Source organism: Oratosquilla oratoria, chromosome 2, assembly GCF_046742065.1.
Source record: "Oratosquilla oratoria isolate Oo_2021 chromosome 2, ASM4674206v1, whole genome shotgun sequence".
Classification (NCBI taxonomy): domain Eukaryota; kingdom Metazoa; phylum Arthropoda; class Malacostraca; order Stomatopoda; family Squillidae; genus Oratosquilla; species Oratosquilla oratoria.
The window spans coordinates 83,168,939-83,195,639 of NC_134778.1; the positions used below are offsets into that span (position 1 = coordinate 83,168,939).

The 26,701-nt window shown below is 39.5% G+C and overlaps 1 protein-coding gene across 2 annotated transcripts in view; it reads left to right on the plus strand.

Annotated features, from left to right (window-relative positions):
- Positions 1-26,538, plus strand: part of Hydr2 (abhydrolase domain-containing protein 2) — a 76,872-nt gene extending 50,334 nt beyond the window's left edge. For both annotated transcript variants that reach the window (XM_076212281.1, XM_076212286.1), the window contains exons 2-7: positions 1,518-1,696; positions 5,564-5,731; positions 6,010-6,193; positions 6,928-7,122; positions 12,227-12,381; positions 13,553-26,538. In XM_076212281.1, coding sequence (XP_076068396.1) covers positions 1,518-1,696; positions 5,564-5,731; positions 6,010-6,193; positions 6,928-7,122; positions 12,227-12,381; positions 13,553-13,698 — 1,027 coding nt within the window. In that variant the 3' untranslated portion in view covers positions 13,699-26,538. The remainder of the gene's footprint in view (positions 1-1,517; positions 1,697-5,563; positions 5,732-6,009; positions 6,194-6,927; positions 7,123-12,226; positions 12,382-13,552) is intronic.
- The last annotated feature ends 163 nt before the right edge of the window (positions 26,539-26,701 follow it).

Genomic DNA, 26,701 nt, shown 5'->3' on the forward strand with positions numbered 1-26,701 from the left:
GACACTCGCACTAACCAGAATAAAACCCATGAAACTCACTCGAGTTTCATTCACTCCCTCGTCACCAAAGTCCAAGTAACGTTCTCGCAATGTTACATGTATGTTTGTGTGTGTGTGAGTGTGTGTGTGTGTGTGTGTGTGTGTGTGTGTGTGTGTGACTTTCAGATTTGTGCTCACTTTAGATTTGAAGGATCAGGTTCAGTCCCCGGCATTTTTTATTCTAAGAGCGGCGAAAAGGAAAATAATAATAATAATTATCATAATTATAGTAATGTTAATAATGATGACAATGATAATGGTATGATAGTAATGATAATTTTAATAGTAATGATCACTAATAATAACGATAATAGTAATAATAGGAACAGGATCAAATTTAATATTTGCACGGACAACTTCCGAAAAGAATGGAACAAAGAAACTACCAGTTGTAACTCAAATGAAGGTGCCTTTGGTTGTTGAGCTGGGGCTTTTCTTGAAATTCCCAGAAAAACTGTTGAGCTGAAGGGAGGGCTAGAGCCTCCTAATGAAGCAAAAGGCGTGCTGGTTGTCTCTTGCAAAGGGTAATTTCATAGGAATGAGTGAGACGTGGTTGTAGCGATGCTCGTTCTCGTAAAGGCACGCATTTCCTGAGTTCAAGACAGTGACCGTGAAAAAAATGCATTATTTCAATAGACAGGGAAATGATCAGTATGGGATGAAGCGTGGAGAAGACGGACATCTTTAGTCTTAACTTCTCTGAGAAACACTTGAGGCAAGTCACTCCATAGTTTTGGTCACAGAACTTCCTTCGACCCAGACAAATTTTGGATCCTGACATTTGTCGTCAGAGCTGCTGGTCTCCCTTGGGGGGGGGGCGAATGTTATAAGGTCCTCTTTCCCTGACATGGGCACAGGTTCTCGACCAGATGTAGGGGTCTGCCTGGTGGCTGTCGCTGGTGCCCCAGGGGACTTCTTCCAGGTTCCTAAGAAAGAGGAACCCTGAGGCTCGTTTCATACCTGTCGACATTTTGCCGTGTGCCGGTCACGACACGACATCGTGCTCTCAAATAACCGTGGTTGTCTGTGAGCACTTTCACACGCTACGACCTTGATCGCGTGTGAAAACGTCCGTAGACACCCATGGATATTTGAGAGCACATCGTCGTGTCGTGGACGGCGCACGGCGAAAAGTCGATACGTGTGAAACGAGTCTAAGGCTACAGGTCAACCTTTGCGCAGGTCCGGGGGTTTGGGAGGGTCTTGGCTAAGTCAAATCGCTTGGCATCAGCCAAAGCAAACATAGTAGGGAGGAAATTAACTAGTGTTGTTAATCTTGTATGTTCTGTGGAGACAGCTATTTGGATAATTTCATTTTAATTTTGGGCAGCGAAAGCTGTAGTTCACTGTTTGCACCGCTTCAAATCACATGAAGCAAACTTTTGTATGTGATGGTTACCCTTGCTGGGAATAAGACCTCTTACGAATAAGGAACTAAACCAAAATGAAGTAATACTCGAACGTGTCTCCTTCTTCAGGTACGTCCCCGTGCGCCTTTGGGGAAGCAGTGGCCACATGCAGACAGTCATCCACGCGACGGTTGGAAGAACCTACTGCCCGGCCGTACACCAGGCCCGGCGGCGGGCCGCCCGGCAGGAGGACGGTGCCACCGTCACGTGGGACGTCTACGAGCCCACCGTCCCTTCACAGCTCGATGGTGAGTAAGCTCTCCAGGATCTACCTAAGAGGGGGTTTACACGGGGTATTTGGGGTTTAACCAACGTGTTCGACAACCAAATACCCCGTTCACACATCACTTTAAACACGTGTCTGTCGAACCGCGTTCGACGAACCGTTAGATCGTGTAAACCCCCTCTGACGGAGAAGCACCCTTTTCTTATATATTTATATTTTATTTTATTTGTTGATAAATTTATCTTCTTTTTAATTATGTTTGTGTGGACGTGCCATTTAGATATGCATTGAACGGATTATTTTTATTATAATGTGTTGTTTGCAGTTTTTTCTTTAGAGGCTAGAGGTTACTTAATGTAATGTCCCGTTATTAGACCGTTAGTTGTCAGGTCTGCCGTTTCAGATGTAGAGAATTTTCAATGAGGCGTTCTTTTTTATTGTATGGTTTTAATTTTTATTTATTTTAATTTATTTATATTTTATATTATTTTCAATGTTATTTTGTTTTATTTTATTTTATTTTATTTTCAATGTTAATTTATTCTATTTCACTATTACTATTATTTTTTGTATTCACGTGGCTGTGGATAATATTGGATGCAGTAATTTCCTTAAACAAGTCAAGTGTTCGAGACACCATTTTGTTTCAAGTGTGCTCCCCCACTCCCGTCTCTCCTCTTCCCCCTCTAATCCCTCTCTTGTTCTTTCTCTTTACTCCTCCTTCCCCTCCCTCCTTTTTCACTCCATCAGTCTGACTAACTCCCGGGTTCCACGAATGTGAAGTCACCACCCCCTCCCTCCCTCCCCGCCTCCACTGCCGTCATCCAGCCATCAGTGACTCCTCCAGCTCCCCTCCAGACCTCCCTACCTCCTTATGCCATCTTTTCTCTTGCATCCCTTTTCCTTCCTGTCACGTGGACGTTTATGATATAATACGTTACGTCGGCCTATTTTTCTTCCTTTTTCCTTCTTGAAGGACATATTGTAAGGAAGGTGTAAGTGGAAGAAGTTCTCCGCAGGAGGATGGTGTTGGTCTTTCTGCTGGAGTGAGCGAACCTATGGGGAGAAGCCCCTTCGTCAGTTGACGAAACTCCTAGCCCCGGGTCCTCCTCCTTTTCGAAATAAAAACGCCGGCCGCCGTCTAGAGTATATATATATATATATATATATATATATATATATATATATATATATATATATATATATATATATATATATATATATATATATATATATATATAGAACGTGCCTTACATTATTATTTTTTTCATCTGGGAGGTAATATGTGTCAATCCCTTGTCCAGTACATTCTCCAATACCATGGTGAGTCTCGTGCACGTGCGCGCGCGCACACACACATCACATACACACACACACAATCACACACACACGCACATATGTGACCTACTGAATGTCATTTCGTTCATTGATGTAATTGCTTTCCTCTGCAGGTGCTCACTTGCACCTCTCATGCTTGGCTGCCCGTTGTGGAGAGCCATGGTATGAAGATCACAGTGTGTGATGCTTAAGGTTGCCAGCTCTGTTAAGCTACAATAAAGGACATAAAATCTTTATTGATATTTAAGTGGTTATAGATCATAATAGATGCCAATATTAAATGTAGTTCAAGATTACATTTCTCTTGCCTAAATGATAATACAAAAACAAGAATGGGAAATCATTTATTTTACCATGATCAAATGATTCTAATCTTTAAAACTATATTTGCCCTGGTTTTTTGCTGCCTTCAGAAAATCTGTATCATCTTTGCTGTTTCTAGCGAATTCCAAATAACTTTCTTTTATGTTAAAATGTATGAGAAGTTCATTCTTAAATAATTCAACAGAGCGTCAGTTCCTCTCATCTCGCCATTTAGATGACATTAAACTAAAAACTCTCTCATAATAAGATGGTGTTCCGGGAATTGATTGTACAAAAGAAACTATTTTTAAAATATTGATACATTTAAAGTACATAGATTTCAAAATAAAATACCACTTTCTTGTTGTTGTAGTTGTTGAGCTTATGATAAGTTCAGAGCTTTTGATAGTGTCGAAGTTTCTTTGAATTAATACTACTTCATTAAAAGTTCATCCATATTTAATTTAAGTTTTCCTTCTAGTTTCAAATGTTCTACTACTTCTACAAATTTCTGAAGCTTTGAAACTTTGGGAAATGAATGGCCTACGAAGCTTAGGTTTGATAATTTGCCGAATGTTGAATTTCATTGAAATCTATTGTTTTTTTTCTTCAAATATCTGTTAATAACTTGAAATAGTGACACTACTATTACAATTTTTCTCACAGATTTCACTGTTCTTCTGGTATTTATAACAAATTACGGCTTGATTTTGTGAAGGGTCTCATCATTATATTGTTGTATAATACGCCATATTTCTTTTGGTTCTTCGTGAGTTCAGTTGATAGGCGGAAGTATTGCCTTTCCAAACGTCCAACGGCACCTCCTTTTTTTTTTTTTTTTTGGTGGTGGTTCTCATATTTAATAACATAGTTTACGATATTCTGGTTTTCCCATAATGAGTGCCTTTTTTTAATGGAAAATTGAGTTATACATAAAATAAGTCTAATTTTACACCCTGGTCTGCGGTCTGCCGCTCTGTGCGTCTGGTATTTTGCAGAATGCAGAGTTGACAGAGTCTGCACTCTTACAAAAAGTAAACGCTTTTGCAATCATCATATCTTGAGAGTAGGAAATTGAACTACCAGTCAAAACTATTTCAAAATAAAGGACAAATAGTGTAATTTCAAACCTCAATAAAGGACAAGAACAAATAGAGCTGAATAAAGGACTGTCCTTTGAAATAAAGGGCGGTTGGGAACCCTAGTGATGCTACTGCACAGCAGATAAGAACATAATAATAGAGGAGACTGCAAGAGACCATAAGGCCTACACTAGGCAGTTCCAGGCCCTTGCCACCTGTCATTCCTCTCCATAAATTTAGTCTATTCCATTCATTAACCACACTGTTGGTAAACCAGTTCTTGCCAATTTCTTTCTTAAATTGTATTCATAAAGTATGATTGACAAAGATGCCTGTTGCTAAATCTGACAACAGAGGTATAAGAAAGAAAAGTAGCTTTAGACGAAGTTGGTATTTGTCTTGATGATACCTTTGTGGGGGTGTTGTGAGGGCGGGGGCTGAATGAAATTGCATAGCTGCAGCGAGAATACAAGACATCACAAAAGCACAGCAAGAGGTTCAATCAAGAAAAGAAAGTGTTTTCTTAAGCTTTTCACTTAGAATGGGGTTTCCATCAACTGTATAACATCGCTTGAGGGCAAGAAGAAAGTTTGGATCATGCTCAGGCCCAGAACGCCACCACCTCATGTCCAGTATGCAAAGAAGAACTAATTATTTGCTTCATTCTGGCAATGAGCTGGGGATTTTTACCTGGGTCACGAAGTTCAACTGGCAACTGCTCTCCACTTCCTGCAACTTTCAGCCAGTGACATGGAAACAGTCCCATACTATTACAACACAGACAACAGTCCAAAGTTTCTTCTCAGAGAGATCTGTTGGAGATACTGAGGGCTATTGTCAGCCAATATGGCTGGCAACAGTTGATTGAATCTCTCATTTTATTCCTCTTGTCCCCTCTCCCTTCCTTTCTTTCATGCCCCACACTCTCACTACTTGACCCTTCCCTCTTTCACCTGCTTCAGCCTAATGAGTATCTCTCCACTTTCTGTGGCCTGTCGGACCCGTTGTAATGAAGTGCAGGGTGAAGGTCCACCTTCTTCTTCTCCCCTTTCCCATTTTCCCTATCCCTCTTCCTATCCCCTTACCTGAGCTTCTAGTCTTAGCCTTTCTCCCTTCTGTCTGGGATTATAATAAAAAGTTTGTGTTCTTCTGTTCTTCTGTCACAGGTGACTACACAATTGCCGTGTGCCCAGGCATCGCCAACAGCAGTGAGAGCACATACGTGCGGTCGCTTGTATCCCTAGCATGCTCACAGGGCTACCGCTGCATTGTGCTCAATCATCTTGGTGTGCTCAGACATGTCAAAGTCACCAGCCCTAGAGTCTTTAGATATGGTCAGTATTTCAATAGCATTACTGTTTTTATAACTGTAATTGTGATCATATTGCAATTATTAGGAATATCATTGTCATTTTCATTTTGATCATTACTATTTCTTAAGATTAATTATAAGTTGAAGAGCCATAATGAAAGTGGGTAAGGATCCCTGTCAGTCAGTCTAAAAACAAAAATCAACAACTTTATATTTGATCATATATTTTGATAGGGAGCTCTTTTGTGATGAGATGGGACATTGTCTTCGCTTTTATTTTAACTCTTTGCTCACTTACAGGTAAAACTGATGAATACCATTTAATGCTGACAAAATTCCATGAGATGCATCCAGACTCGAAGCTTCTGCTGGTTGGTTTCAGCATGGGTGGCAACATTGTGTGCAAATACTTGGGAGAGAACCGGCAACGGCCACCCAACATCCTGGGTGCCCTCTCTATCTGCCAGGGCTATGATGCTGTCAGGTGGGTGTTCAAACAAATGTACAATTGTCATATAAAGTTTTCAAGTACCTTGGTAGAATGAATAAGATGAGCAGCAGATAGGATCTGTACATGCAAAGAATAAGGGTACTTGTTACCTTGAGTTTTATGGATTGGAAAGCTAGAGCCCCACAGTAGCCAGCAATGGTCCTTGGGCATTCTTATATCTCTCCCTGGGAAGAGACATTGGGCTTTTGCCTATATTGTATTCGTGTGTCTAGGAGGAGGAAGAGGAAGGGGGGTTATTGGGGGAGTCATTGCTGTTTGACTAGGAGGAGGATGGGGAGGAAGCAGTTGCTTGTCAGTTTTCCTCAGTGAGAAAGTGGAAGCTTAGAAACTGAATGCAAACCCCATGGTGCTGAAACAGTATAAGCTGATGGTGTTGATTGATGGGATTTGAAGGTGAGTGGCTGAGATGATTCTCTTAAGTGTCCAGCAGGGGTGAAGCAGCACTGGCTGGTGGAGATGCTATGTCTTGCTGCATTGCTTCTGACCTGAGTAATGTGTCAGGGGACTAAGATGATCCATCATCCATGAGGAACTAAGATAGGAGGGACAGCAAATGGGTTTTGGATGGATGTGGGATGGGTGTAGGGTGGGTGTGTGCATCAACTTGGCTAACCTCCTTATAAGTAGGAGGAGGCATTTTGGTGTATGTATATATGGTATATTTTTCTTAAATACTAAATGGATGACAATGATAATTGGTTTTACAGAGGTTTACAGTTCCTGTTAGGATGGAATAACCTTGCAAGACTCTATCTGTTCTCCATGACTGAAAACATGCGCTCTGTCATCCTGCGACACAAAGAGGCATTACTCACAGATGAAGTCAAACGCAAGTACAACATCGATGAGAGGAGAGTCTTGTCTGCAGCCACCTTGCCTGAGTTGGATGAGGTTTATACAAGGTAAGTAATAATATTCACACCAACAATTCTTAGAGACCTTACGCTTACCTGTGTATCTTGCAAAGCAGTTCCTGCTATCAACAGATAGGTGGTTACAAAAAAGAAAAAGGGAGTGTGTGTGTGAAATCATCTTAATTCCAATGTTTATGATTCAATAAATACCATGGGGATAGCATGGAGAGGGGGTCACCAATTAAGTGAAGTGGCCTTGCTGTGGATGTGCTGTGTCTTGCTCCATTGCTTCTGACTCTGGAGCTAAGATGAGAGGGAGGAAAGGGTGGTGGATGGGAGTGGAATTGCTGGGAGTAAAATATGTGGGAGTGAGTACTTGCCTTTTGACTTTGTTACCTCTGTTAAGGGAGAAAAAGCCCTTAGTATATTTATAGATAGACCATGGGGATTTTTTCTACATAGATTTGACTGACATTATGGTATCGGTCAGTCAGTCTCTTGTTTTGTGGGTTTTGTATTTTTGTAATAGAATGTTTGTGAAGATGAAAATGTGTGATTGTTTAATTTTTGTATTTTGTTTTACTCTTCACTGCATCTCTATTTCTTTATCTTTAAGTGGCATTGAATGTTCTGTTGTGTATCTCTTCCCACTTGTTTTGAATTGAAATGTCATGATCCCATTTTTCTAGTGTATATGTGTATTTGTATTTGCAATTTTTTCATTCAGGAATAAAAGCATTTGCATTTGTATTTGAGCATTCCAACAATAATATTATTTGTATTTACATACATACATATACAGTCGTACCTCGGTACTCGACCATAATCCGTTCTGAGGTGGTGGTCGAGCACCGATTTGTTCGAACACCGAAACCAATTTTCCCCTTATCACTGTCTTTCTTTGGACCCATTATTAAGGGCTAGAGCAACACGAAAAAGTTTAAATCTGGGAAGAAATACTCGAACAAACTGCGTACGTCTTACTCCGCTGGCGGTCTGAGTCGAACTGATGCTTACCCGCTGTTCGAGCTAGTCGAGTACCGAAAATCTGTTCGAGGTCCGATGCATTTTCTACTCGAATTTTTTGGTCGAGCACTGATTTGGTCGAGTATAGAGGCGGTCGAGTACCGAGGTACGACTGTACCAAGGCTTTTTCCCCCTTACTAGGGAGGTAGCCAAAAAGGAAAAGGCATAAAATCATTCCCACCCATTCCATCCCTGAAAACACTCCACACCCCTCCACCCTCCCTCCCATCTTAGCACCTCCTAGATGACACTGGGTCAGAAGCAGTGTCGCAAGACACAGCACATCCACAGCAAGGCTGCTTCATTAAATCGGCGACCCCCCCTCACCGTCCCCCCATATAAAGGAGAGGAGGGGGAGAAATCCCTTCAGGCTGTGTCAAAATTTTGCTCACACACACTACCTTACCCCCCATCCCCCCGTCCATTCCACCTCATGCATCACAACATCTTCCATATACAACCATCCTCCATTCACCCCTGTCTTCTGTCCTCTCCCGTCCTTCCTCAACAGACATTCCCCTCTTCCCCAAAGCCCCCTTCACCCCATCCATCCATCTCATCCTAGGACGTCCCCTCATGTTCACTCCCTCCACATCTGCCTTCCATACCTCCTTTACTAGTCTTTCTTCACTCATTCTTTCCATGTGTCCAAACCATCCCAATACTCTTTCAACAACCCTATCTCCCAACTCCCTTTCCACCCCTGTTCTCCTCCTCACCTCCTCATTTCTCACTCTATCTAGCATAGTAACCCCCATCATACTTCTCAGACACCTCATCTCAAACACATTCAAACTCCTTCTCTCTTCTTCTCTTATGTTCCATGTTTTTCTTCCATACAGTGCTGTTGGCACAATCACTCCTTCATACAGTCTCCTCTTAGCATCCATTCCCAAATGTCTATTCCTCATTACACTTTTTAATCCACAAGGCATTTACTCGCTTCTCTCAATCTACATTCTACCTCCACCTTTACTCCACCTTTTCCTGCCACATTTGCACCCAAGTATCTAAAACTATCCACTTCCTCTAGTTGCTCTCCCTTAATGCTCACTTCCAGATTACTGCCACTTTCACCCCTTGTACATCTCATCACCTTACTTTTACCCACATTTATCTTCAGCTTTCTTCTATCACACACTCTCCCAAACTCTGTCACCAACTTCCTCAATCCCTCCTCCGATCCTGCCACAAGCGCAGTGTTGTCCGCAAAAAAAAACTGGCTCACCTCCCACTTTTCTCCATTTTCTTTAACCATCTCCAATCACTGACCCACTACCCTTGCATTTACCTCTCGCACTACCCCATCCATGTATAAGTTGAACAGCCAGGGTGACATAACGCATCCTTGACGAAGTCCCACCTTTACCTCAAACCACTCACTCTCTCCATTTCTAATCCTGACACAAGCTCTACTACTCTCATAAAAACTCTTGACAGCTCCGAGAAGCTTTCCTCCTATCCCGTATATCCGCATAACCTCCCACAGTGCCTTTCTGTCTACCCTGTTGTAAGCCTTTTCCAGATCCATAAAGGCCCAAAAAACATCCTTCCCCTTTCCTATAGCTTTCTCACATATCTGTCTTACCACAAAAATCTGATCTACACAACCTCTACCCATCCTAAATCCACACTGTTCCTCACCCTCTGTTCCTCTCCTAATCCTCTCAATCAAGATCCTCCCATAAGCCTTCCCAACTACACTTAACAAGCTAATCCCTCTGAAACTACTACATTCACACTTGTCCCCCTTTCCCTTGTAAAGTGGAACTATACAAGCACTCCTCCAGTCCTCCGGCACTCTACCTTCTCTCCAGCAAACATTAAATAACCTCACCAACCAGTCCACCATCACTGTACCTTCTTTTTTAAGACATTCTGCATGGCATCCATCCAGACCAGGTGCCTTACCTGCTTTCATCATCTTAACTGCTGCTTTCACTTCATCCTTCCTTATTTCTCCTCCATTTTCCTCACTCATCACGGTCATTCTCTTAGCATTTCCCACTGCAACTATCTTTCCCTCCCTATCCTCCTTCACATTTAGCAACTCCCTAGAATATTCTGCCCATTTTCCCCTTACTGCCTTCTCCTCCATTATCATCTCTCCATCTGCACCTTTTACCTTTTCTTCTCTACTTGATTCACCTCCTCTTCCTCTCTTAATTTCTTTCCAAAACATCTTTTTATTACTTTCAAAATTTTCTGTCATACTCTTACCCCATTTTACATCTGCTCTCCTCTTTGCCTCCTTTACCTTTTTCTTTACTTCTCTTTTCTTTTCTTTGTACGTCTCATATGACTCCCTCGTCCTATTTTGTAACCAATCTGAGTAAGCTCGCTTCTTCTCTTCTACAACCTTCTTCATTTCCTCATCCCACCATTCACTACCCTTCCTTCTATTTCCTCCTGTCCTTCTTGTTCCACACACCATCTTTGCACACTTTATGACTCCCTCCTTGAACCATCCCCATTCCTCCTCCACACCTACCTCTACTCTATCCTTCACTCCCTCCCACTCCTCCTTCAGCTTCTTCTTGTACTCCTTCTCCTTTTCCTCTTCATTTAAAGAGTTCACTCTAAGCACCTCCCTACCTTTTGTCACTTTCCTCTTTCTCCATCTGTCCTCCACTCTCAACTTACCTTCCACCAGAAAATGATCTGATATTCCCCCACCCTCTCCCCTTAGCACATGTACATCCTTAACTCTTCCTATCATAATCCTATTTACCACTACATAGTCCATTAAAGCTCTATCTACCACCCTTCCCTCCACCACCCTCTCCCATGTGTACTTATGCTTGACTTTCTTCCGAAACACTGTATTTGCTATCATCAACTCTCTTTCTAGACACATTTCCACCATCAACTCTCCACTACGATTCTTTCCTGGAACTCCACATTTTCCAACCACTCCATCAATTGGATCCTTTCCTACCCTAGCATTAAGGTATCCCAGTACTATTACATTTACACTTCTCCCTAAACCCTCTATGCACTCATTTAAATCTATCCAAAAGGCCTCTCTTTCTTCTACACTCTTCTCACTGCCAGGCCCATATGCACTTACAAAAACCCACATCTCCTTTCCCAGTTTCACCTTCATCCACATTATCCTTGAGAAAACCTCCTTCCACTCCACTACACGTTTACCTATCTCTTCACTTACTAGTATAGCCACCCCTTCCCTCCCTCGCCCTCTCTTCACTCCTGATAACCTCCCACTTACACTCCCAAACTTACAATCACCCTTCCCTTTCAGCTTAGTTTCACTCAAAGCCAACACATCCATCTTTCTTCTCACAAACATAATACCTATCTCTTCCCTTTTACTCTCATCTGTACCACATCCACGCACATTAAAAGACCCAAACCTTAGGGTGCTGGTCTGAGAACTTCCAGACCCTCTTATGCCTTTGCTTTTACTTTTAGGAATGTGCCCTGTGGGGCTACAAGGAGAAGGATACCTAGTCCCAATCCCCGTCCCTTTCTTCTTGCCTCTTATGATCCAAGTGGAAATACTTGGTGGCAGTATTCTTTTCCCCCACCACAGGGAATTCCCCCACCACAGAAAAAGAATACTCAGAGAAATGGTACAGGACAGCAACAAGGGGTTGGGGGACAGCATAACGGAGGGACAGTCGTAGTATAAAAGTGTCATCATTTCTCTATGAACAGAGTTTTCCTCTATCATAGACAAAATGATGTGTGGCTCTGGTCAGTAGGGGCACCCCATATAGACCCTAAAGTATCAACTGCATGCTACTTTGCCACAATAATAAGCAGCCAATACCCCAGACATTAATAAAAGTCTTTGATCCAGCCATACTAAACAGCAGTTTGACATTTGATGCCACAGAGAAGTCATAGTCATTGTGTTGATCAAGATTTTAGCATGTTGTTCAAGGGTGGTATTCTTTTTAAATCACCGAGTTATTCAATATTGTATTGTTTGAGGCTACATTGCTAGAAGGTTGAATATAGTAATGCTGCCATTCACATATGTATTCCATTGAATTTCATTTTATAGCAAAAGGTCTTAATGTGCTTGGTGCAACCATTATACAAAATTATTTCTGCCAGAACTGTCCAGTTGTTTAACCATGATTTTATTTTTCATCTACAGACACATCTTTGGGTTCCGAAGTGTTGAGGAATTGTACAGGGCAGACAGTTGTGCCAATTACCTACAAAATATTGATGTCCCAATGATTTTCATTAATGCACGAGATGACCCCATAATTCATCAAGATATTCTGTCTATACCACAAGAATTTGCCAGTAAGTACCAGCTTGATAAGTCTATAAATTAGAATATACATGTGCAGAATAGTTCTACAATTCCTTTGACACAGTGTTGTGAATTAAAGAATAAGAGAAGCAAGTCAGTGTTTGGAAGGAATGAAAAGTATCATGAGAAATAGGTATCAGGGGATGAGCATAAAATAAAAGACTGAGGGCATGATTATGCCCACCACACTATATGGAGAAGAGATTTGGAACTTGTGAGATGAAGTGTTTAAGGAGTATAGTAGGGGTTACAAGGATGGATAGGGAGAAATGTGGAGATGAGGCAGAGAACTAGAATGGAAAGATAGCTGGCAGATAGGGTTGTTCAAAGAATGACTGGATGGTTTGGGCATGTAGAGAGAATGAGTGAAAAAAGACTAGGAGAAAAAAAGTATGGAAGGCAAAGGTGGATGGAGTAAATTTGAGTGAAAGATAGAATGAGGTGGAGAGTGGTTTGAATGGATGAGAAATGGATGCAGCCCAAAGGGGATTTCTTCTTGCCTACCCTGTATTTTCTTATGTGGATGAGGGAGAAGGGTGGGGGGTCACCATGTAATGAAATGATATGAGAAAACCCTCATTTGGTGTACCCTTATCATTCACTTCTTTCATCACAGTCATTATCCTGGCATATCCCACTACCACAATGTCTCCCATAGTTACAGTTATCTATATACCAAGGGTGTCTTCCCCCATATAAGGTAGGTAGCCACTGAAGGCATGCACCTGCTCCCATACATTCCTTAGTTATATAAAGTATATAATTATTTTCCGCATGATGGGATGAAGGGGAGAGTCATCCATTAAGTGAAGTGGCCTTGCTGTGGATGTAATGTCTTGCTACATTACTTCTCATCCAGGGCAGTGGGTAGGAGACTGAGATGATCCTTCATCTACGAGGAGCTAAGATGAGATAGAGGAAAGGGTGGAGGATGGGAGTGTAATTGGTGGGACTGGGTACATGCATTTTGACTTGACTACCTCCCATATAAAGTGGGAAAAGCCCTTTGTATATAGATAGATAGAGGCTTTCCTAACCTTAGATTATGCCTGATGTTAAAACACCCTTGGAAATAGCAGAATTGCATCAATATCTAGAGATACTTAATGCATTTCAATTATGCATCAATTTACTCAAGATAAACTTTCTTTTCTTTAACAGAAACTCATCCAAAGTCACTGTTCATTGAAACGGAGCATGGAGGACACCTTGGTTACTATGATGGAGGCTATATCATTCCCCAGGATGTCACCTGGCTGGATCGCACTGTTGTATCACTTGTTACAGCACTTGCCAATTTGGCATAAGGATTCTCTAATGTGTTGGATCAAATCAGCATTCATGTCACCATAACACTGCTCAGGATGGTGTTAATATTGGTAATTAGTGCCCTCAGCAGCAAAGTGCTTCCTAGCACTTTACTATCACCTTTTGCCCTAATGGTTGATAGTATGAGTTGTCTGATGTGTTGAGGAAGCCTCAGATAGAAAATGGGAACAATGTTGAAGATGAATGTAGTTTGCAGTGGTTTGTATTATTGTTTATGAGTCAGTGTACAGCTTTTGTTGAGTACAAAGGAAACCCCTTTCACTTGAACAGGAAACTAGAAAAATGTTTATTCATTTCAAGTTTTAAGTGGTTCATTGGTAGTACCTTAGAAAGCCTTGTTTTGTCTTCATTATTTTGGTATGTATGGGGAGTATGGTGTAACTCAGGAATATGTGTGCTTCTTGTTGTTGTTCACTCAAGTGGTGGAATTGATGGACCCATGAAAGCTCAAATTGTGTAAGGTTTGGGAAGGTAATTTATCCTTTCAGTTGATTATGAAATGGTGCAATGCCATGAAGGCCTATTTTATCACAGTGAGGATCTACATTGGTTCCACTAATGAGTCCATATTTTGTCATTGAGTTGAGACAGTGAACTGAGAGTAAGCCAGACAGAGAAGTTGAAAACTGAAACTATTTTCGTATATTCAGATTATTGCTATTATATTAAAGTGCTTAGTATTTCCAAGACCCAGAAATTGCAATATTTTAACCTCTTCAGCAGATTGATAATTCTTATAGGATGTGTTCTTGTAGATACTAGATCATTCTTTTGAGCTTAGTGGAGGGTGGATCTTGGATTGAATAGGGTTATATGTAGGATTAAAACCTTCAATCGAGGTTCACCCATCTATTAGCAAAAAATTATTATCTGGAGTTAGCCAGAACCTGATCTATAAGAATATGTCTCTATGTTGAAGGGATTAAATGTAAATTTTGGTATTCCGCTCCATATGGCTGAAGTTGCCAAAGACAAATGCCATCATCAGTATCCATGATAATAGGTGCTAGCTGCAATGATCAGGCCATAATTTTGTGGCTAATTTACAACCCTCCCCTCTCTCCACGTGTCTGACAACTCTCTTGCTCTCCTCTTTCTCTTGCTCTCTCTCTTTCTCTTGCTCTCTATCTTTCTCTTGCTCTCTCTCTTTCTCTTGCTCTCACTCTCTCTTTCTCTTGCTCTCACTCTCTCTTTCTCTCTCTCTCTCTCTCTCTCTCTCTCTCCCTCTCTCCCTCTGTGAGTGTCTTCACTCTCTCCACCTCTCCATATAATTCTAAAAGCCCAGTACAGTAATCCCTTATTTTTTGCTGGAATTATGTTCTAGGAGAATCCATAATTTAGGAATCAATTACCAGATAAATAAGTTGCCCTATAGTCATCAAGACTGCTATGTGAAATGTTCATATGTTTGAGAAGTCTTTCGTGTAAACTGTGTCCTCTTATGGTATAAATACTTCAAGTACATATAGTACTTGTTATCAGGGGAAGTAGAATTTGTTCCAAATTAGCCAGTTTCACATGGGAGAGGATGGTTCTATGCTTAAAAAGGCACTTGGTGTGCATATATGATTCACTATCATCTTGGATTGTGTTAGACTCATGGTTGACAGCTATTAACCTTCCAGATGAGAGTGTGGGATTCACCAGTCATGGATCTTGTGTTGGACTTGTGACTGACAAATATTACACTCCAGGATGAGAGCTTAGAGCTCATATTATGTCTGATCTAGGGTTTAATTCTGTGTGTGTGTGTGTGTGTTTGCATTTGTGTATGTAATCACATTCAGCATTTGCAGAGCCTCGAACTTGGGACCCCAGGAATAGTTCAGTCAGGGTGAAATTTGAGTGTATGTCTAGGTTAGGCCAGGCCCCTTTTGAGGTAGAGAGGGCCTTTTGATGTGTGTATGTGTGTCCAATATACAAAATGTGCAGCAGTGGAAGTAAACCTATTCTGGCTGTTGGGCCCTGCAGTAGTGAAGAGTATAGAGATTATTTATATATAATCCACAAGGAGCAAAGATAAAAGGGAAATTGGTGATAGGTGGGAGTTGTAGTGGTAAACCAGCTTTGGCTGTCAGATTCTGCTATGGAGGTGCTTTGTTTTGTTGTTTTGCCTCTGACCCAAATAGTGGATTGGGGGCAGGGACGACTTTTCATCCACAAGGAATGGACAACATGTATTTTTGGATGTGTGTGGATTGAGTGAAGGGTGGGTATATGCTTTGACTTAATCAAAAAAATACACACATACACACACAAATTTGATCTGTTTCTATTCAAGGTTAATAGATATAATGCAAGAAAGGGACAGATGGGTAGACTGTGTTTTCCTGGATTTACAAAAGGCGTTTGATAAAGTACCACACAATTTTTTTTTTTAAATCTCAAAACAACAGGAGGTATACAAGGAAAACTATTGAAATGGATGGAAGATTTCTTGCATGGAAGAAAAATGAGAGTGGTGCAGATTTAAGGGATTATTGTAACTGGCTCCTAGAATTTTTACATTGGTGCACATTATTTCCCAAATATCTATCATGGAACTTAAAGCTGAAATTAAAAAAGAGAGAAAAAAAAAATGGTCATTGTAATTGAGGAGGATGGCAACGGAATTTGAGTGTATTCCCAGCTTGTGCCAAAATAGATTTGAATCAGTTATAATCATGTTGGAAATGTGATTATGATTATGAAAAGATTTTGATAAAGTCAGAGCTATAAATAAGATTACATGAGATGGTAAATTACAAACATGATAAATCATAAACAAGCTGTAAATCAAAGGTCATTTGGGGGTTTGCCTTGGCATTCACACAAGCTAAAGTTGGTCATTGGTAGGATTTTGCTGTGTTGCTAACCATTATTGTCTTTGATATGAGCTATCATGAAGTAAGAGAAATTGAAAGTGATAAACCTTGTATTTATATACAGTGTTAAGATGTCTACCTAATTAAACTTGTACTTGAAAGATTAGTCAAATGTTACATCAGGTTTGTGTGACCAGAATCTTATAGCCCCATAAAATGAGAAGAAATGCTGGACTTTATCATGTGAGTCTAGCCATTTCTGTGCTACTAATGCATATGAGGAGGAGGAGGAGGGGAATAGGTAGTTGTCATTCATCTTATGTGACAGTGATGGAAAAACTGAAAATTGAAAGAGATAGAGATAAACCTTGGCTCTGGTCTGGGAAAGTATGAACCCATAGGGATAGAGGTGAACATTTTTATGGGTTTTGGAGATGGTGACTGGGTAGGTGGGTTTCCTGACCCCCATCCCATTGGACCACCACTTGCAGGCATCCATGGCTGGTCCCATAATTAAAGGAAACTGATGAGTTTGTATATTCCATACTTTGTTATGGAATCCCTTCTCAGGCTGTATGAAGTTGTATCTTTCTCGTATGAATTTATCTGAACAAGATAGTAGTTCTTAGGACACTGGAAATAACCTTCCAATCTTTCTCTGTGTCTTCAAACATCCCTAATTAGTACTGTAGGTTTGGGCATATACATTTTTTTATATATCTATATATTTTTCTGTAGGTGATGCCATCAAGTTCTAGGCAAAGAATGAGTATTGTTTTGCACTGCTACCTCCTTTTATCATGAGTCTTATTCTCCACCAGTCAGTATTTCTCTCTTGAGCTGTCTCATACTCATTTGCAGTTCCACATATTTTTGAATGGTGGTTGCTGAAAGCCTGTGGTTATTAATATTATGCTATGTGATAAAAAAAAAAAAAAGATAATGATAGTTGCTCTGAAACTCAACCTCCTTAAAAGTGCTCGACAATAATCGTAGTCATTTAGTGATACCGTGCTCAAAGAAATCACAGACTAGTATAGTAGCCACCTCCACTTTGCCCTGAGCAGTGTGAAGGAGGATTTCCTCTATGCTGCAGGAATCATGACAGCCCCAGTGTCAGACATGTGAAACAGTGTAGTTTACTTCAGTTCTTACCCGAGGCAGGGATGATAGTGACTGAGGATGCTTCGAGCAGGCTCATGGCATGGTCCTATGGGTCAAAGTCAAAACTGTTTTGGGTAAAGCTATTCTTCTTTGCATATTGTTCATCCATCCTACTAAACTGTATTAACAGGTTGCAGAAGTCTTTATCAGAGGGGAAGATGACAATAATGTACAAGTAGATCTGGAGTAGTACTGAAAGAATAATTATTGACCAAAATCACTTGCTTAGGAAAATTAGTCATCTTTAAGCTGATCTTCAGTGGTAAGCAGTGCTTCCACTTATAAACTAGGATATGAAGATGTTTGGCCATTGTTGTAGTTGCAAGGGTTAGTCTAAATTACCATACAAAGAAAAAAGGGGGGGGGGAAACAACCAGCCCCTAACAACTACAGTTATACACCCTCTTGAAAGAAAGTTAGGTACCATACTGATAAGAATAAAGGCTAATAGAAATGTTGATAGCTGCAAACTATTGAACCAAAGATTCCACAGCCATCATAATGTTTGTTTTCATAAATATCAGTGTGTCTGCACTTTGAGGACATTGGTGGTTTTGTTGGGAAAAGATTGGTTACCCTGTATTTTTCCAGTCACTCAAATGACCCTGTCAGGTTGTGAAAAATGACTGTTTTGCAGATTATAAGTCTACAGTGATACTTTACTTTCTGGTCCCCCATAGCATGCCAATACATAAGTGATCATGGTATATCTAGTCTTGCAGAATTTATTAGATAGATTAATCCAGTAGAGGACTATTGTGATACAATAACTATCTATTAAGGAGTATAGGAAACCTATTGGAAATGAAGGACATCTCAACTGAAGTTGAATCACTTAGAAAAAATAAGTGTCCTCTCTTACTCCCACCACCACTCACACTTGTTTTTGGCTGATATGTCAACAGATTGCTGATGAGATATTATTGATTGGCAAAAGGAAAATGGGAATGAGTGTTATCTTCTCTTTCAGAGAGATTTGACTATAACTTTCAGATTTAAAGGCTGATCCTTACAGGTTCCAGCAAAACTGATTAGGGAGCTAATGGTTATCAGCCAGGTTTGCTAAGTGTGACTGTCCAGTTACTATATACATATTCAGAATATGTGTACTAATATTTGTAAGGTGAAAATTTGATGTGAGGATAGTAGATAAGAAAACATAGAGTCATAATATAATTCCTGTGCTTTGGATCCATGACAGAAATTTGTTGGTTATTTCTATGATGTCATTTGCTCTATGAGAAGATTTTACATCATTGAAACATTCCACTGTTCATAGCCACAAATTATTAAAACCTGAAAGTGTCCAGCAACTACCTGACACTGATTGGAGATCTTGAATTCTACTATTTGTCTGAATGAAGTCTTACAATTTCTTTTTCTAGTCTTCTGATCACATCCTGCTTTGTTAAAGATGAGGGCTATATCTGTGACCTTAGCACCTAATCTGCAATTGTGAAGAATACTAAACCTGTTACACTTTGCCCACTATGTATGCAAGGGATTTGTTTTGGAGAATTGTCACCTGGTGTGAATTTGCATAAAATGAATATTTATTTCAATGTGAAAAATATGGATACATTCATGTATGCACCCTAGATTTACCTAAGCAATATTTTATTTGCATTTTTATACAATACAACAAAAAAGGAAACATAATTGATGGTAGAATACATGATAAGAGAAACACTATGCCTATGCATAGACACTTATGTGTGTATAATGGGAAGGTGGAAAGTGGGCTGGGTGACTGGTATGAAATGAATAAACAAGTTGCAACAGGACCCTTCCTCAACTTTGGATCTTTTCCCTAACTTCAGAACCACTGCACTAACCTAACTTAACCTTTTTTGACATACTGTCAGAAATCATCATTTCATGTGAAGTGTATGGACAACTACATTGTCATAAAATTGCAGGAAAACATGATGTTACCTGGAGTGCAATGGGAAAGGATCTGTTGGGAAAGAACTCTTTTTTGTTAAGTCTATACTCATTCTGCACAACCTTCACATATTCCACTGCACACATTTGCATAACTGAATTTTTTACGCATAAATAGTGAACTTGGTAATAGGTTTGTTGCCTAAGTGTAAACTTGTAGTGTGAAAATGCATATACAGAGGGAAGGGTGTATTATTATTATTATTATAGTTATCTATATGTCAAGGGCTTTTCCCCCTTACAAGGGAGGTAGCCAGTCAAGGCATGCACCCAGTCCCACCGATTCCACTCCCATCCACCACCCTTGTTTCCCTCTTGTTATCATTATTTCTTTACATGTGTGTGTGTCTACCTTTACCGGCATTAAGACAGTACCAACACACAATAAGCCTGGCCACAGATTCAAACTGCCTCAGATGCAACCAACTCACAGGAGACACAAAACAATTCATACTACTATGTCCCACATTAACAATCCTCAGACAGCAATATAAAGCTCTTCTTTAATGACTTATGGTCCCACCCAGAGGCTGATCCTGGTTTCTCGGAGGCCATGGGTCTTTTGCAATAGAGACCAGGGGCAGTGGATTGATTGATTGATTGTGTTTACCTAGTGGTCCTCCAGACCAATCAGCCATTACCTACAAAGGAAGATGGCTTGGCATGGCAGAAGATCCCTAACCCTGTCACTCTTATCACATACATCCCTTTCACTCCTTCATATAAACCATGCTAAGATTGCACCTCATAACTTTCCCAAATTTACTGTTGTTTTATTCTCAGTGTATCCTTCACATGTCAAAGGTCATTATCTTAGTTTATACCTCCCACCTTCTCTCCCTCCCTCCCTCTATGACCTGTTTGCACAAGTCACTTCTTGTATCCACAACTTTCAATTTGCTCCATTTTCTTCCCATACAGCTTTATATGTCTTGTGTCCACTTGTGGCAGCCACAATAACCTTACTCTTTGATACATTAACTCTCATTTTCTACTGGGAAACCCTACCAAACTTACCATCCTCTGTCTACCAGCATAACAGTCATCATTCTTGTCAATTTTGCTCCAAATTCACTCCTAACTGAACTTCATTTCATGTATATACTGCTGATATTACACACCTCTGCCTCAAACCAATATTGACTGTATCTCAAACATCTTTCTCTCCTTATTCATTACTCCCACTCAAGTCTTGTACTTGCCTCAAAATCACTTCCTCCCACTCCATACACTCTTTTAATCTCCCATACTCTCTTCCTATCTACTTTCTCAAACTAATCTCTAAAACAAATACAGTAGCTTCCCATTCCCAAAGTCTTTCCACTCAATTGTTTGAGGGTAAAAATCTGGTCTGCATGCATTATCTCTTCCTTTACAGGAGTTGCAATGTTTTTCTCATAGGTCTATCCACTGTTTCTCTCATCATTCCTCTACACTCCCAAACTCAGATTCAACTTTCCCTTTTAGTATAGATTCACTTATTGCTAACACATTCATTTTTCTTCTTACATACATACTACCAAGCTCCTTTTGCTATTGCTGGATTCACATCCATGGACTTGCAAAAAAAACAGTTAATAGGTGTCTGATTGGAGTATTCCTCCTTGACCCTCTTTTGCCCTATGCATGAAAATCTTTTAATTTGATTGTTTCTTCACCCAGGTTTACAAGTTGTATGCCTCTGTATCCCTCAAGTACCCTGTCTTCTGTACTTGATTACCATATCCTCTTATTCTTCCATTCCAAAGCACTCAATGTCACCTCTTTCCTTTATTTTCTATTGAAAGCATTTTTTTTTTTCTTTTTTATATCTAATATTTTCTTGTACAAGTATGGTCTGTCTAACAGGCTGGGGACCATTGTGGTTACTGTTATTTGTATTTTCATGGTCTTGTAACCTTTTTGTGTAGGAATCACAGAGTTAGGATGCATTTACCAGGTTTAGAGGGCTGTCAAGTCATGGCTATAGTAGGTCAGAAGCAGTGTAACAATAGGAGAAATTTGATGAAAAGGCATAATTTTTCAGCAAAATTTTTTGGATGTATTATACATTGAATTTTATGGCACAAAGCATAAGGTGAGGGAAGGGTTAAAGAATAAAGTAAGTGGGTTCCTCAGTAAAGTTCCTGAGCTTTATTATTATTATTTTTATCTATTTGTTGATTTTTTAAGCAAGGGGAAACATTAATTATATAACATGTGTAACTCCATAGGTAGCTGAGACTGAAAGAGTCAAGTGGCTTTTCTGTAATGTGAAGAACATAAATAGATGTCTCAGTGTATAATATACATCTGAGTAGACAAATAATGGAAGGATATATTTCTCTTTCTCAAGTTATTCAGGGTGAAAAAATGTGCCCTAAGTGTTCTTTTAAATGCAGAGATTTTCCAACAGGGTCATGCTATATGAGGATATCTGTCAGGAAAAAGAATAAGGGCTCATACTGACACATTTGATTTTTGTTTTTAAATGATATGGGGTGAATGCAGTGAACTAATCTGTCATTTGGCACCACAGTTATATGTGAAGTTCTAATGGAGACATTATCCCCCAAAGAAAAATTCCTCCCAAGAGAAGAAAAAACCATACTAGCAAGACTGCATTCACATTTCCATTTGACACTAAATACTACATAGCTTGGCCACAAACACAAATTACCCGAGATCCAACCATCATACATCCTACACTGTCCCACCCAAGCCCTCCCTAGATAACAATGTTTCTTTCTTAAGTGACTTGTGGGCCATTGATGTTATCTGGGAGTCATGGGTATCTTACAAAAGAGACCTGGGGCAATCTGTTAATTCATTGGTTGGACAAACATCAAATTTTGGTCATTGTAACTGCCATACACATATTTCATGTCTAGAACTTAACAGACCACCAAATGTTAGATTTACTATATTTGACCATGTGGCCACCTTCCTTTTAATTTTGGACACTTATTACAAGTTAAAAAGTTATGAGGAATCTATCATTTGACGAGGTAATCCTTCACAATATAAACTGAGCCAAGACACCATGGTGTTCAGCCCCCTTATCATGATTTCTTTTCCTTCTGAGGTTGGATTATATTGATCTCCAGGATTTTTGTCTTCATACATTTATACAAGGGTGAATAAAAAAGTTTGTGGAATTAAAAAAAATTATTGAACTGAAGTGAGCAAACATAAAGCACTTATTTTTCAATGTAGTTACCATCCTGCTCAATACACTTCTTAAGACAGTGTTTCCACCCATGTAAGCCTTCTCTGAAGAACTCAGCAGTCCTCTTTTGAAACTACATGTTTACAGCATCTGTAATCTTCATGTTTTCATAGTGGGCTCCTTTTAACAATTCTTTGAGCTTTGGAAAAATGAAGTGGTCTGATGGGGGAGATCTGGACTGTAAGGTGGGTGAAGTAACACCTCCCATTGGAACTCTTGAATCACATCCTTCACAACTCATGCAAAATGTGTTGGTTCCTTGTCATGGTGAAATAGGATTCCACCATGCAGTTTTTTGACCAATGCTGTCCTCAGTTTCCTTAAAACTTGTGCATAGTTCTTTTTCTCTCAAGGAAATCCACAAGCATCACTCCTAAATCTTAGAACACAGTGGCCATCACGATCTGAACAGATCTTTCAAATTTGAAATCAGTTGGTCCAGATTATCCATGCAGAACCCATTGTTTGAGCTACAATTTACTTTCAGGATCATACTTATAGCTATAGGTTTCATAGCCCATAATAATTTGACTTAAGAGCTCTTCCTCAGCCTCAATTTTGCTCAGAACCACCACCAAAAGATCAGTTCCAAGAATCGGCTGGTTTGGGCACAATGCTTTTGGGACCCATCACGCAGAAAGCTTGCTGAATCCTTTATCTTCATGCAATATTGATTTTGCTAATCCATATGATAATTCCAAGGCCAAAAATATTTGAATAACTATTATTCTTCAGTCTTCCTCAGTAAGAATCATCATTTTTCGATGTTCTTGGTCTCTTGACCGAGGATTATCTTTCCTGAATCACTGAATCCACTTGTAGATGGCTGTTTTCTTTGGATCATCATTGCCATAATCTCTGCAAAGCCTCATTAACCTGCATCTCCTTTCATTCAAGTTTCATCAAGAATTTAATGTTCACTCTCATCTTAAAATGGTTATTTTCCATGGTTCATGAAAGCAATTTTTTTTTAAGAGAATCCACTCAGTATCAGTCACTGCATAACTGATTGCAAGTAACTGACAGTGAGCTAGATCTTGGTGATGCATACTAACATGTTTTTTCTTGTCATCACCTGCTTGAGTTAAAGCAATGGCAGTATTCCGCAAACTTTTTGATCTCCCCTTGTATGTTGAATTTGGGGATCAATGATGGACACCTGTTAGATGGATATTGAAAAGAATAATTTTTCTGTCACCTATCTTCAAAACCTGTGAACACCCTCATCTCCAGCTGGAGGAACAGCCTAAAGAATGGATACTTGCTCTCTGGACAAGGCTCAAGATCTGTCAACTTCAGCAATATATCTACATTTCACACAAGAAGAATAGACAACCAGTGTGGGCCATTACCTGTCACTTTTGGGCTTTGGGTTTCCAGTCAGTGAAACTTCAGGCCACCATCATTTTGTTGTTGAATTAGTCACCATATATATAATTGTGAAAAAAAAATCAGCCACAAGATGAACTTTATTTTGATTTTTTTTTGTACGACAACCAAACAAGAAAATCAGCAAATTTTTCTTGTGAAAAAAAAAGAAAGTTTATCCAATGTTTATGTTTTGAACAACAGTTTATTCCCCAAATTTAAAAGACTGGAAATCTGCAGCTCCACATTTGCTGGCAATGGCCCTTGGGTTCTTACATAGTTCTCGGAGAAGAAACTTTGGATAGTTGTCGGTGTTGTATTAGTTTGGGACAATTTCAATGTCACTGATTTAAAGCATTGTGGTAGGAGGGGAGCAGTTGCCAGTTGTGAGCTCTTCTATGTAAAAAACTGGAGGAAATACAGTGGATGTAGGCAAGATCTTGGGCCTAGTCCAAGACGATGTCGGCCCCTTGGAGCTGTATCTCTTCTCACTTCCCATCTTGACTAAGAACAAGTGGTTGGAGAATCTTGTATGATAAGGTTTCCTTGTCTTATTCTTGTACACATCAAATGATTGTATGAACTTTGGCATGCTAATGCCTTTTCAGTTGAAAAGCTAAATTCTAGAAATTTCGTGTGTTGTTGGACAAGTAAAGGTTTCAATTCTATTAGCTCCATGATGCCCTTTCCAGATGTGGCTTATACAAGATAGCCCTTTTCTGTTGAGGGTGCAGACTAGAAAATGGGGTCTATCAATCAACACCACAATTCTAAACATATGTCCGCTGAATAAAGTAATTTTGTATTATCCATTGTATCATTAGATTCAAACTTGACAGTTGTAGTGGTGTAACCATGATAAAGGTTTCAGTATGCTAGAGATGTATAGTGCAGTGCACAGTTAGCAGACAAGATCAAGTTCAAATTTTTGTATTGTACTAAAGACCAGGAAAGGAGGACCCTTTTTTATTATAATTATTATTATTATGAAAATGTTGGTGTACAATACTTTTATACAAGGAATACCTGGTCATACAAGAGTAACCTTTTCATATGGGGAATTAATATTGGAGCAGGGCCACTCAATCCTTTGACTCGCCAGAGGGTCCTACAGATGTAGAGCACGAAGTAGCATCAGTCAAGCACAAGAATCCTGAGGCACAAGCACATACCAGTAAAATCCATGGTGCTAAATATTGTCTAGTATAATGTATTTATATGTATTCATGAAAATTTATTGAACATATCAGGAAGTCATTATGGTCATCATTTCTAAAGAAAAAATGGCTTACTGGGGTATTCATAGGAGAAGCAGAAGGGTGCCTTTATAGTTGTTACTGGACAAAAATACAAAGTGATTGGGTCAGAACTCAATCTAGTGAAAAGCAACTAATTGGACTTGAGTACTTAAAACCAGATTTTCAGTTTGTAGATTTACCAAAGTGAGATCTATTTCTTCCTTTCACAAAGATGCTGTATCAGCCATATTGAAGATTTACTCTTAGTTCTTAGAACTTTTCATAAGTTTTTGGGATCTTTGTTTTAGCAACTCTTGCAAATTTGTCTTGGATTTTTTTTTTTTTTTGTAAACTCATCTTGATTGTTAGTGTTTTGTAGTACTCATGTCTTATGAAGTGTACATTTTAATCCCTGCAACATGGTGGTATAATTTGTAGATTTTGTTTTGGTAGATGCATTATGAACCTTCCACTAGTCTACAAGAACAAAACATGAAGTATACCTCAATGGTAAAGGGGGCTAAAAAATTCCATGCACACATCCATTCCTTGCATGCAGCATTAAAGTCTTTTGCACACAAGTGGTGTTGCCATTCATTGACCAGTATACATGTATATATACACCTTGTGTTTAACATCTACCATTATTGTGAGGATTAGTGATCCTTCAGGTAGAGTTGCATTGCATTTCCTATGATCATCATAATGGATTTTTGTAATCCTCTTTGTTGACTATTTCATTATGTTTTGTTTTATTTGATTTATTATTTATTTATTCATAGTCAAATGCCAGCTGCCTGTTACAGGGGGCATTAATTTATTACCAGCAGCCCAAGATGTAATTTTCTAAAGACAGGGATCTTGGTCATGGTTTACTGTAAATACCTAAGTTGTTGGTTAGAATACATGGGATATAAGTCCTTTTTCTACCACAATATACCATGGTACCTTGGTATCTGAAAAAATATTGGACGAGTCATTGTTTTTTCCAGCTCTATGTACGATGTACTTGCATACATATACAGAAATCTGTATTTGCTTGAGAATTAAAGGCATCCATAAGGAGAAACTCAAATAAATATTTCCAATTGATTTTGTGTATCTATTCATGGTTCCTGCATAGCCCATTATGGGAATAAGATCACTGGTAAACTGGGCATATTCTGTCTACAACATCTTTGTTGTATGAATAAGAGTAAACATAATATTTAGAGATTTATATGCAAAAATCAATCCATTATGCTGATGGGATAAA